This window comes from Lampris incognitus, chromosome 6, assembly GCF_029633865.1.
Source record: "Lampris incognitus isolate fLamInc1 chromosome 6, fLamInc1.hap2, whole genome shotgun sequence".
NCBI classification, from domain to species: Eukaryota; Metazoa; Chordata; class Actinopteri; order Lampriformes; family Lampridae; genus Lampris; species Lampris incognitus.
In genome coordinates this window covers 15,766,319-15,778,378 of record NC_079216.1, presented here as the reverse complement: position 1 = coordinate 15,778,378, position 12,060 = coordinate 15,766,319, and the positions used below count along the sequence as shown (strand labels likewise).

Genomic DNA, 12,060 nt, shown 5'->3' with positions numbered 1-12,060 from the left:
AGAGAGAGAGAGGGAGGGAGAGAGAGAGAGAGAGAGAGAGAGAGAGAGAGAGAGAGAGAGAGAGAGAGAGAGAGAGAGAGAGAGAGAGAGAGAGAGAGAGAGAGAGAGAGAGAGAGAGAGAGAGAGAGAGAGAGAGAGAGCTCACTACAGGTGATGGGGAATTGAGACAAACAGAGACGGAATTGTCATGGATGATGGAGCTAGTACCATGGGAGATATTAGAGAAATAAGATTTATGGGGAAAGGCAGGAAGACAAGGGGATGATTCCTCACTGTCCTTGCCCAGTGACCTCACCTACACGTGTAAGCACTTTCTGTTGTGCTGTCTGCGGCTTGGGTTTGAAGCCTGTGTTTAACAATGTGGTCTCTTGATACTGCACAGTCCACTATCTGAGCTCAATCGTCCTGCTATGAAAAATGGCAAACGGAAAAATGATCACCTCCGTCAGCAAACCAACCAGAGGCCCTCTCTGTCTGTCTGTCTGTCTGTCTGTCTGTCTGTCTGTCTGTCTGTCTGTCTGTCTATCTATCGCTCTCTCTCTCTGTCTGTCTGTCTGTCTGTCTGTCTGTCTCACTCACTCTCTCTCTGTCTGTCTGTCTGTCTGTCTGTCTGTCTGTCTGTCTCTCTGTCTGTCTGTCTCTCTCTCTGTCTGCATCAGAGTTCAACTTGTGTCTCTTGCTTACTCTCTTTGTTTTCTTTCTATCTTTTCTTTCTATCATTTCTTTCTACTTTGTTATCTATAATCTCATCTGTCACCAGAAGCTGTGAAAGGTGGATATAATGTCTGTCTGTCTCTGTCTGTCTGTCTCTGTCTCTGTCTGTCTGTCTGTCTCTCTTGCTCTCTATCTCTTTCTCTCTTGCTCTCTTTATCTCTCTCTCTCTGTCAAATTCAAATTCAGATTGCTTTATTCGTGTGACCATAACAAAATACAGTATTGCCAAAGCACTGTACAAATAACAAATGTTAACATACAGAAAGAAGACAATAATATATACATATAGTACATGAATAAAAAGAAGGTTACTTAAAACTGAGGCCTGATGATGTAGATCAGCAGGTCATTCTGATTCCCTCATGTGGTGGCAGGCAGAGATTAACTGTCCTGCGAGAACACAATGTTCATTTCCCCAGTATAATTTTTAGTTTTTCGTTATCTGATTTCATAAAATGTGGATGTTTATTGCTGGATTTTGGGAAAAATTGTTTCCTGATAAGTTTAAATTTTGGGCACTATGTGAGGAAGTGCTGCTCTGTCTCTACAGCAGTTCCTCTACACTGTTGGCACAGTCGCTGCTCTTGTTTTCTTATATCTGCCTGTTTCAATGGCCAGGCTATGAGCACTCAGTCTGTACTTTCTTAACATCAGTCACTGTGGTCAAGTAGGTTGCCACAGTGTACTGTCTTTTTAGGGCCAGATAGCATTGCATTTTACTTTGTGTGTGTGATTTTGTGTTCCAATAGGTGAGGTACTTTTGTTTCATTGTGTTATAATTTGGTTGACTCTGATAGTCCTGGTGTCAGACTGGTGCTGAGGCAGAACAATGCTTGGACTGGAACGGAGCGTCAGGACCAGCTGAGTGAGGTGACCTTTGTCTTTGCTCATCCCTTGGCTCTACAGGGCTTTGTGTGGTGGTAGGAGTGGGGGTCACGTTCTTTTAGATGAAGCCAATAATCAATTGATCATTTTTGAATTTTCAATAATAATGGAAATGGCCCAATTCAGCTCTGCAGGCATTATTAGTTGTTGTCCCGTGCACCTGCAGAATGCTTTGACAAAATTCAGTGTGTGCATTTTCAATTGGTCTTTTTTCCCATTGTTCAAAGTTCCGGTTTGTTTGCGGGCCCCACACTTAGCTTCCATAGAGCAGAATGGGTTGTATAATTGATTGAAGAAATTTGAGCCAAATCAAAATTGGAATCTGAATGTGAATTTGTCTTTTGATTGCATAAAATGCCCTGTGTGCTTTCTCTCTCAGTTCATTGACTGCTGGGTTAAAATTTCCAGTGGAACTTATTTTCAAGCCTATATAATTATATTCCAAACACTTTTCTATTATGCGTGTTCCAATTGTAAAGTAATATTTGTTTCTCTGACATCTAGATCTTTTTTTAAATATCATTGTTTTGGTCTTTTTGATGTTAAATGCGAGGGCCCAGGTCTGACAGTAACATTCAAGTATGTTCAAACTCTGTCGAAGTCCATCTTCTGTTGGACCTAACAGTATTAAATCATCTGTATACAGTAGGAATTTGATCTCCGAGTTGTGAAGTGTAAGACCAGGTGCTGTGGACTATTCCAGCATGGTGGCCAATTCATTAATATAAATGTTGAACAGGGCAGGTGATAAACAGCAGCCTTGTCTCGCCCCACGTTCTTGAGAAATAAATGGTGTTCTCTTGTGTACTATCTTGATGCTGCACATGTTGTTTGTATACATGGATTTTATTAAGTCGTATGTTCAAGGCTCAGTGTTATCGGTTTTTATTTTTCAAAACCATTCAGCATGCCGAATTTCACCACAAGACGACACTGTTACATAACCTCACACAAACAGGAACAACTTTTGGATCCATGGAAACAAAATCCGGGTGAAAATCAGTTTAAACCGATCTGCTCCTTTTAAAAAAAATCTGGGTATTTTTTGGTGAAAATCTGTAAAAACCAAAAACGCTGAGCCTTGCATATGTTTTACCCCCTATGCCACTTTGAAGTAGTTTGTAAAATAAACCAATGTGCCATATTGGATCAAATGCTTTTTTGAAGTCAATGCAAATATTTTGTTCTTATTTTGATAAACATATTTGTCGACTAGGATGTGTAGGGTGTAAATATGGTCTGATGTGCGATGATTTGATATGAATCAGGATATTGTTTAGTAAAGAAGTGTATGAGCTGAGAATTTATAATGTTGCAGAAAACCATCCCCAGATTACTGTTCACACAAATGCCTCTGTAATTATCAGGGTCCAATTATCAGGGTCCATATACTGTCTCTGTCTGTGTCTCTCGATTCAATTCAAAGGGCTTAATTGGCAGGAAAGTTTTAAAACAATGTTGCCAAAGCATCAAAATACAGTCTGGACAGTACACAATAACACTAATAATGAACATTAACACAACATTATACTGATCAATAAAGAAACAATAAAACAACAATAACAATAAAGAAACAGAAGTAAATCAAAAGGTAGAGCATGCGTTGTGAGGAGACTACAGCTGTCATGTGTTTTGCTGGTTTTCTCTTAGGCTGGGACATGACCTGACATATCTTGCTGCATCTATGGCATTGACAGTATTTTCCAAAAGTACATGTTGCATTTTAGTCTAGTCAGAGAATATATTGAAGAATGTCTGTCTCTCTCTCTCCCTCTCTTTTGCTCGCTCTCTTGCTCTCTCACTTTCTCTCCCCCCTCTCATGTTACATAAAAAATCAGGACGTTTTTTTAATCGCATTATGTTCAAGTGATCAACTTACTCGCAATAATCAAATAAAAATTGAGAAAATGGAGACTTGCGCTAGTATAAGCATCCAGTTCTAGGGCTGCAAATGAAGTCAGGTTCACTTCCATGAAACTGCACTTTCTTACCCACTACATTTGCACAATGTTAACAATGTTTGTTGATTTATTGATTGGTAATTATTAAACGAATGCTTATTGAATAGTTGGTTCTTTTCCTGTCTCAAATCGTACGGCAGCACATACCTGGTCTACCCTCCAATATAATATATATTATGTGCTTCCACCATGGGGTGATACTGTATGTAATAGTCATCATGTGTGGCACCATGCCAAGGCATCCCACCCCTCATGACATTCTTAGTATCTCTGAAGCCTATATCAAGGTATTAGACAGGAGAGATTAATTCTTTTCATCACGGCTCAACAAATGTGTCAGCCTCCAGAGGGGGAATAAAACATGACCTTTGTTTGAAATGTGCCTGTCTGTTATCCAGGTGATGAGGTGCTCCTCCAGCAGACCCTCTTTGACGCGGTGGTTACAGCACCTCTGGAAGCTTACTGGAACGCACTGATGCTCAACAACGGTGACGGGTAAGACAGCGGAGGATGTTGACTGTGACATTTTTTCAGCTCCATATACTGCTGCCTGGACTGTGTGTCTTGTGATGGTGGCTGCTGCTCTATGCTAACTATAGATAATAATGATCTGATCTGATCTGCTTGCTCTCTGTCCCCTCTCTCTTTGTCTCTATGTGTGCAGGTTGGACCCAGGCATTGAGACGGCCTTCCTGGGCACCCGTGCTGGTCTGATGAGGATTATCAGATATGCAGGGGTGGAAACCAGGGTGGCCAAGTAAGTCACAAGTGGAAACTGGCATACCAGCACTGTGCCCAGCCCCACCCTGTTTCACATTCACACAGTCCTGCCTGCAGTTACCCTCAGCTTCCCAGTAAGCTGCCCATTACTGCGACACTGTTTACTGTTGACTACTGGGAGGTGCCCAGTACAACCACAGCCTTGTGCTGTTGGCCCCTGTGGTCCATCTACTATAACCGCAGTCTTCTACTGTAGGCCAGTGAGAACTGCCCAGTTTAACCAGTCTGTTATTCTGGAACCCAAAATCACATGAATACATATGATGCATTGCTTGGGTCTTAAACCTGATGAGTGCGTCATTAGAAAATGGGAAGAGAACATGCTGAGATTACCTTGTAACAAAGTAACAAATTTCCAAACGAAAAGAATAGTAAATTAAATTTAAAAAAAAATAATGCCTGTATAATTTGTTGGATTATGGTGCTTACCCTTGCTTGTCTAGCAAGTACAGCATCCAACATTACTTCTTTTGCATGAATATTGGTATGTTCCTCCTTGAAATCACTTGGCTCCTGCAATACACTGACTGAAAATCATAAAGTTAATCTTCCCAGATCATGGTATAATCCTAGTGGCAATAGGGGGCATCTGGGAAATGTAGCTGTCTATTCCGTTGCCTACCAACATGGGGATCGCCGGTTCGAATCCCCATGTTACCTCCGGCTTGTTCGGGCGTCCCTACAGACACAGTTGGCCGTGTCTTCCAGTGGGAAGCCGGGTGTGGGTATGTGTCCTGGTTGCTGCACTAGCACCTCCTCTGGTTGGTCAGGGCGCCTGTTCAGGGGGGAGGGGGAACTGGGGGAATAGTGTGATCCTCCCACGTGCTACATCCCCCTGGTGAAACGCCTCACTGTCAGGTGAAAAAGATGCGGCTGGCAACTCCCCATGTATCAGAGGAGACATGTGGTGGTCTGCAGCCCTCCCTGGTTCGGCAGAGGGGGTGGAGCAGCAACCAGGATGGCTCAGGGTCCCGAGTGGGGTAATTGGCCTAGTGGAATTGGGAGGAAAGGGGGGGGGGTGATCCAAAAAAAGAAAAGCTTTGCACACAATTGATTGACAGCCAGAAGGACCACCCCATCACAGAGAGCCCCTATGATTGTTTGAGGCCTACCGGGAATGGTGAGATTTTGAGATCCTGAATATAGACAGCAGGGTTAAACACAGAGGCTTCATCTTCTCTCAGACCATTTGCCTTACTCATAGCTGTAAGAGGGATATGACATTTTTCACAAACAACACAGAAAGTTGCCCACCCCAGCTGTATGTACATATACACACACATACACAGAAACACACACACACATACAGAGAATTCACTGGAAAAAGCCACTGTAAAGTGCAGAGTTAGCAGAACTTTAATTTTCACTTTGCAGGAAGTTCCTGACTCCTGCTGACAAGGACAATCTTTTCACCGTGGACCACTTCCCGCTGTGGTACCGCCTGGCTGTGGAGAACCCGCCGGGCCAATTCTACTACTACCCTGTCAACGACAAAGGTCCGTGTCAGATATTCGGGTGTATTTATTGCCTATAGGGTTCTGTTAGCAAGAAAAACAGCACAACAGTGCCGTGAAGGCTTTGTGACATTGTGGTAAACAAGGTTACTGGAGTCACGGCTGGTGGTATGAGGGACATCCTCAGAGATGATCCTGGTAATTTCTTTACATAAGTGGTCAAGCCAAATTACTGACTGGATGAAACAGATCAAACTTCTCTTTCCTACTGTAAAAATACTAAAACTATAATAACCTCAAACTTATTATTGCCATCTTGTTTTGCTTATTATAACCATGTTATTCTTATTATTTGTGTGACATGTAAGTTTATGTTTTTTATCTCCATTTATTGAGATTTTGTGTTATGTCCCTTCCCATTTAATGTATTAAATGTTAAAATGTACCTGAATACGACTTGAGTTCCTTGATTTTCTGGTTGCTACAGGTGTGAAGTTTGTTGTGGCCAGCACAGCAGTGACGGTGTCGACTGACGGAAAGACGACCGTGGCTGGAGGTATGTTCACGTGACGGCTCTGTCACAAAACACATTAGATTCCTTCTCATTTTCTTAGAATATTCATTACCTGAAGTTCACCCTTTGGTACTTCTAAGTTACAAAAAAAATCATGTCTTTGATAGGCGGCGCAGTGGTAAGCGCGGTCGCCTCACAGCACAAAGGTCCTGGGTTCGAGCCCTGGGGTAGCCCAACCTTGGGAGTCATCCCGGGTTGTCCTCTGTCTGGAGTTTTCATATTCTCCCCGTTTCTGCTTGGGTTTCCTCCGGATGCTCCAGTTTCCTCCCACAGTCCAAAGACATGTAGGTCAGGTGACTCGGCTGTACTAAATTGTCCCTAGGTGTGGATGTGTGTGTGTGTTTGTGTGTGTGTGTGTAGGCCCTGTGATGGCCTGGCAGCCTGTCCGGGGTATCTCCCCGCCTGCTGCTCCACTGACTGCTGGGATAGGCTCCAGCATCCCCACGATCCGAATTCGGATAAGCGGCTTGGATAATGGCTGGGATGGATGTCTTTGATAGTTATGATATTGTCCTTAAAACAGGCCACAGTTGACTTTGGAAAGACGCTCTTGTGATGTGATGGATGTCGTGGTGGCAGTGATGTTGTGATCAAGGCTCAGCATTTTCGGTTTTTATTTTTCAAAGCCATCCAGCATGCTGAATTTCGCCACAAGAGGACACTGCTACATAACCTCACACGAACAGGAACAACTTCTGGACCCGTGGAAACGTAAAATGCGGGCGAAAATCAGTTTAAAAATCTGGGTATTTTTCGGTGAAAATCGGTAAAAACCGAAAACGCTGAGCCTTGGTTGTGATGCACAGGGTTTGTGATGACGCTGGGTGGGTTCTGGGTCTGAAAGCTATGCTTTTTGACATCATCTAACTGAGTTTGTTGACAATATGCTGCTATTGCATAGTTTTGTTTGATTTGCTTGAAAAAGGCTAAATTAGATATTGGGGATCTCGTCGTGGGCGGCTGGCAAGCTTCCTCCACAGAGTTTTGTACTGTCGATGTTTGGTTTTGTCTTTAAAGGAGGCAGGAAAACAGCTTAGAGAAATAAAGACTTTATTTTCTTCAGCATGGTAACAGTCCTCAGCGGTCACACTGTTTTGTCTCAGACAATACAAATAAACATTTCCAGTGCTTGTCCCAGGAAAAAGAAATAGACAGAATCAGACACGAATAAGCCCGTTTATTTCAGAAGCAAGCAGATTCACTCTCGTCCTCTGTTTTTTGTCGTTTGCTGTGATATTGACTGTCGGTGTCTCATACATTGCTGGCTGGGAATATGATTTTTGTCTGTCATTAATATTCTCTATCCACCATAGACCTAGACGGTTGGTATCTGCTGTACTAGAAGCTAGTTGGCTCAAAGCTCACTATGGTAATGTCTTCTAGATGCCAGGACACTTCTGTAGCAGTATTTCATGAAGTTCACCTCAGCTTTAAGCAGCATCTGACACTGGTTTAAAGTATTTGACAGGTATTCTGTACAGAAACAACGGTACATCCGGATAACACGGTTCTAACACTGACTAATGTGTTGGCTTTCTTTCTGTTCTATCTGAGCCACGCCTGGGAGACGGGTTGTCAAGAGGGACGAAGAAAAAATGTGTATAACAGATAAAAGTTAAACAAAAAAGTTGGTACAGCAAACATCAGGGGGGGGAAAAAATCACAATTCACACAGATTCACAGTCACCTGGACTCCACTATTATGAGAGCTTGTGCTTATCGGGCTCAAATACAAAGAGGGAGATGTGAACAAAGGTAGCTTCGTAATCCAAAGTAAAAATCATCACAAAGATGAAGGACAGTCGGCAAAGGTGCAGCAGTGCCAAAAACAGCAGCTTTGGCTGAGAGGTACGGCGCTGTGCAGCACAGGGAATAACAATTCACAGAGCATCCATACATTAACAACACACGCTGCAGCATTCCAGCATATCTGCATTTAGTCCGGTTCACCAGCCCTGTAATCAGCCCCCATTCCAAACCTCTCAACACGAGCAGAGGGCTGCAGAGTGACGCTCACTCCAGACTATCACTTTACGACAAATGAGAGCAGAGCAGCAGAACTGTCTAGAAGGATCCCATATCCAGCGCGCCTGTGAAGGTCAGAAGCTACTGATTCTGTATCCGTGGACAATCCCCACGGTCTCTTTGGGAGGTAATTCCTCCTGTGGGGTCAGCAAGGAGACCGGTCCGTCCTCTGGGTCAGTTTCGGCACCGGTCTCCGCCATGAGTGGCTGTCCGCGGCTCTTCATCTCTCGCTGGTAGCGGGCCATCAGTGAGGCGTACACGCAGCCATAGGTTGCCGCCACCACCATCATCACGCAAACTGTCCCGCACACCACACCCGCCACGATCTGTGTGCCATGCGCCCGCCGCACGCTCATAGGCCGGTACCGCTGGCGCATGCAGTCGTCCACGCTGCTGATGCGGCCCGGCGGGCAGGGGGGTCGCGTACCATGAGCAGAGGGGGGGTCTTTGGCCTGGCTTTGCAGGCAGTAGCTGAACATCTCTGCTGGCACACTGCGGACATCCCTGCCCCGCAGATCCCTTGGGAGGCTGCACTGCACCGCATCAACATGCCCATCTGGTCAGTAGAGTGGGAGGGGGGGGGGCATGAATTTGCGGGCAGGACAGAGAGAAGTAGAGAAAGAGGAAGAGAGTGAAATTCAGAGGGAGGAAGAGAGAGACAGAGGTTGGTGGTCATTCTGCACTTTAAAGATAACTGTACATACTGCAGAGTTGATATTTATTGGTCTGGTCAACTTTTAGATACTGTGCTCATAGTATTCAATGAGGGTTCATAACACTGCTTTAGCCCTGACGCACAGGCTGACCAACTGCTTTCATTTGAGATTGAAGCGATTCGCAAGCAGCGCCTCTTACCTCGATAAATCATCCATTCCATCCAGTGCTTGAAATCCCTCAGTTTGCAGTCACATTCCCATGGGTTCCCAGCGAGATGGAGATGCTGCAGTCCCACAAGGGGCTCGAAGGTGACTCTGTCCAGAGCCTTCAGTCTGTTTTCAGCCAAAGACAGCCAGACCAGCCCCTGGAGCCCATCCAGCAGGCCCTTGGGTAGCCACAGCAGGCCATTTGAGGACAGATCCAAGCCTCTCAGACGCCACAACCCCTGGAAGAGATCCTTACCCAGGCCTTGCTGAGGCCCAGTGCTCCCTTGACTTCCATTGGAGCCCTCAACCATCTCCGTACTGTTGCTAGTTTGAGACACCAGGCGCATGCCCAAGTAGTTAGCAGAGAGGTTTAGCCAGTGCAAGCCACTGAGGCCTGAGAAGGCTCCAGGCTGCAGGCTGGAAAGGAGGTTTTGGGAAAGATCCAGGAGTTCCAGGCCACTCAGGCTGGACAGCTCCCCCGTTTGCAGGGAGGACAGGTTGTTTTGGGGTAAGCGGAGAGTCAAGGTGTCCTGTGGCAGCAGGGGTAGGATGGGTGACAGAGACAACAGGCCAAGACCCGAGCAATCAGTGGTGTTACTGTAACAGCTGCAGACCCCAGGGCAGCCATGGACCATCCCTAGTAGACCCAGTACAACCACAAGACCTAGTAACAGATGGGATAGGCCTGCATGGAGATGGAGAGAAGAAAACAGCCAATGGTCTTGTTGAGAGAGAGTGGAGAGAATCCTTTAAATTGACAAAACAGTTGCCGTGTTTCCATCGAAGCATTTTTATTTAAGTTATGGAATATGTGTACCAGAAAAGCTGAGTGGGAATGACAGAATTTGATAAAACTTTCTCAGTTTTGCATTTATGTTCATATGAGATATTTTTATTTTTTGTCAGTAAAGAAATCATGCTCTAAACTGACGATGGAAACTCATTTGTTGAATAAACACTGAAATGTGAATAGAATTAAATCACATGATCAGCTGTTTCTTCATCTTAACTGGTCCATCTTCCTCGTGGATGTTGAACTATGGACATAAGATGTAGGACACATAAAGTTATGGTCATGGTTTTATCACTTTTTTTGTTGTTGAATTTTCCCCCTTTTTCTCCCCAGTTATATCTGGCCAGTAACCCCACTCTTCCGAGCCGTCCCGGTCGCTGGGAGGGCTGCAGACTACCACATGCCTCCTCCGATACATGTGGAGTCACCAGCCACTTCTTTTCACCTGACAGTGAGGAGTTTCCCCAGGGGGACATCAGGGGCACAACGAGGGGGGGTTCAGAGGGTGCAATACACACAGGCGCTGCATCAGCGGGGGCGGCAAAAGACCGTCCGCAAAAAAAGAAATTATTATAGTTAAAAAATATAACATGTTACTATAAATTCTAATACAAAATTCTCATCTTAGTAATAATATTTATAAATATTAAACGTTTAAAAAACAAAAAGGCCTATAACCAGAAATCCTTTACTGTACACTGTGCTTTTGGTGCCCCCGCTGATGCGGCGCCTGTGTGCATTGCACCCTCTTCACCCCCCCTCCCCTCGTTGCGCCCCTGGGGGACATAGCGCGTGGAGGGATCACGCTATTCCCCCAACCAGTTCCCCCTGGAACAGGTGCCCCGACTGACCAGAGGAGGCGCTAGTGCAGCGACCAGGACCCATACCCACATCCGGCTTCCCACCCGCAGACACGCCCAATTGTGTCTGTTGGGATGCCCGACCAAGCCGGAGGTAAAACGGGGATTCGAACTAGAGATCCCCATGTTGGTAGGCAATGGAAGAGACCGCTACGCTATCCAGACGCCTTCAATGGTTTATCACTTTAACAGCTCTGATGGAAACACACCTAACTAGCATTTTATGTCTTGTATTTTTCTAAAAGTTTGCTTAAAATTTGCTTGGCAATTGAACGGGAATGTTGCTAGTGTGTAGTTTTAGAAAATGGGACAGCAGTCAAAGTTGTGTGTGTGTAATCCCATATTTACACAAACAAATACAAGTGCAGTGACATATGGTAAAGTAACGCGTGCTTTGTGTTTTGTTATTTAGCTGATGCCACTTGCTCGGGTGCTTTAAAGCCCAATTCACACCAGAGCTATTTACGCTTGCTGATCTCCATGTTTGTGTGTGTTTAATCCAGTGAAGATCACACTCGGTCTGGTTGCTAATGGGAGAACCATCGGTAGTAATGATTCCTCCTGGAAACACAGTGACACGTGAAGTTGACTCCACTTCCTTTGCGGTGATGTTCAGAGTGTGTCTAGACACAACAGGAGTGAACTGCTGGTCAACAGGCAGATTGTCCCCCCACCCACCCCACACCCCACAACAGGACAGATGAGGGTAATTTCAACCTGTTTGCACCCCGCCGCCCTGCCCAGACTACTCACCCATACTCCCCAGGTGTCCCCGCCCACATCGCTCCAGGTGCCGCATGTCTGCCCGGCCCTCTTTGGTGCCACCCTAGACTGAAACTGACATCTGGCTTTCTCAGTCACTGCCACACCATCCTTCAACGGAGAATGCCCTATTTATGAGAGAGAGAGAGAGAGAGAGAGAGAGAGAGAGAGAGAGAGAGAGAGAGAGAGAGAGGAGAGAGAGAGAGAGAGAGAGAGAGAGAGAGAGAGAGAGAGAGAGAGAGAGAGAGAGAGAGAGAGAGAGAGAGAGAGAGAGAGAGAGAGAGAGAGAGAGAGAGAGAGAGAGAGTTTAGTAAGCACACATGATGTGAAATGATATAATGATATATACCTAGGAAGGGTTTGCTGGGCGCTGGTGTCTGTTTCAATCC

The 12,060-nt window shown here is 45.3% G+C and overlaps 2 protein-coding genes across 2 annotated transcripts in view; one reads left to right on the top strand and one right to left on the bottom strand.

The window, feature by feature from the left end:
* The window catches only part of LOC130114462 (voltage-dependent calcium channel subunit alpha-2/delta-4-like), a 113,865-nt gene that overhangs the window by 58,163 nt on the left and 43,642 nt on the right, over positions 1 to 12,060 (top strand). Inside the window, exons 24-27 of the mRNA XM_056282343.1 lie at positions 3,959 to 4,055; positions 4,225 to 4,317; positions 5,715 to 5,836; positions 6,282 to 6,350. Of these exons, the coding sequence (XP_056138318.1) occupies positions 3,959 to 4,055; positions 4,225 to 4,317; positions 5,715 to 5,836; positions 6,282 to 6,350 (381 nt within the window). The remainder of the gene's footprint in view (positions 1 to 3,958; positions 4,056 to 4,224; positions 4,318 to 5,714; positions 5,837 to 6,281; positions 6,351 to 12,060) is intronic.
* Positions 8,468 to 11,669, bottom strand: LOC130113763 (leucine-rich repeat and transmembrane domain-containing protein 2-like). The gene is made up of 3 exons (XM_056281385.1): positions 11,663 to 11,669; positions 9,249 to 9,941; positions 8,468 to 8,949 (listed from the first exon to the last, which is right to left on the bottom strand). Exons 1-3 carry the CDS (start codon positions 11,664 to 11,666, stop codon positions 8,468 to 8,470), a joined length of 1,179 nt encoding a protein of 392 aa, XP_056137360.1. The 5' UTR covers positions 11,667 to 11,669.

Excerpts from the sequence above, each read along its gene's own strand:
- LOC130113763 (XM_056281385.1), bottom strand. Across the intron at positions 8,950-9,248 it reads GGAATGGATGATTTATCGAG|ATGGGCATGTTGATGCGGTG; the intron begins GTAAGAGGCGCT and ends TCTACTGACCAG.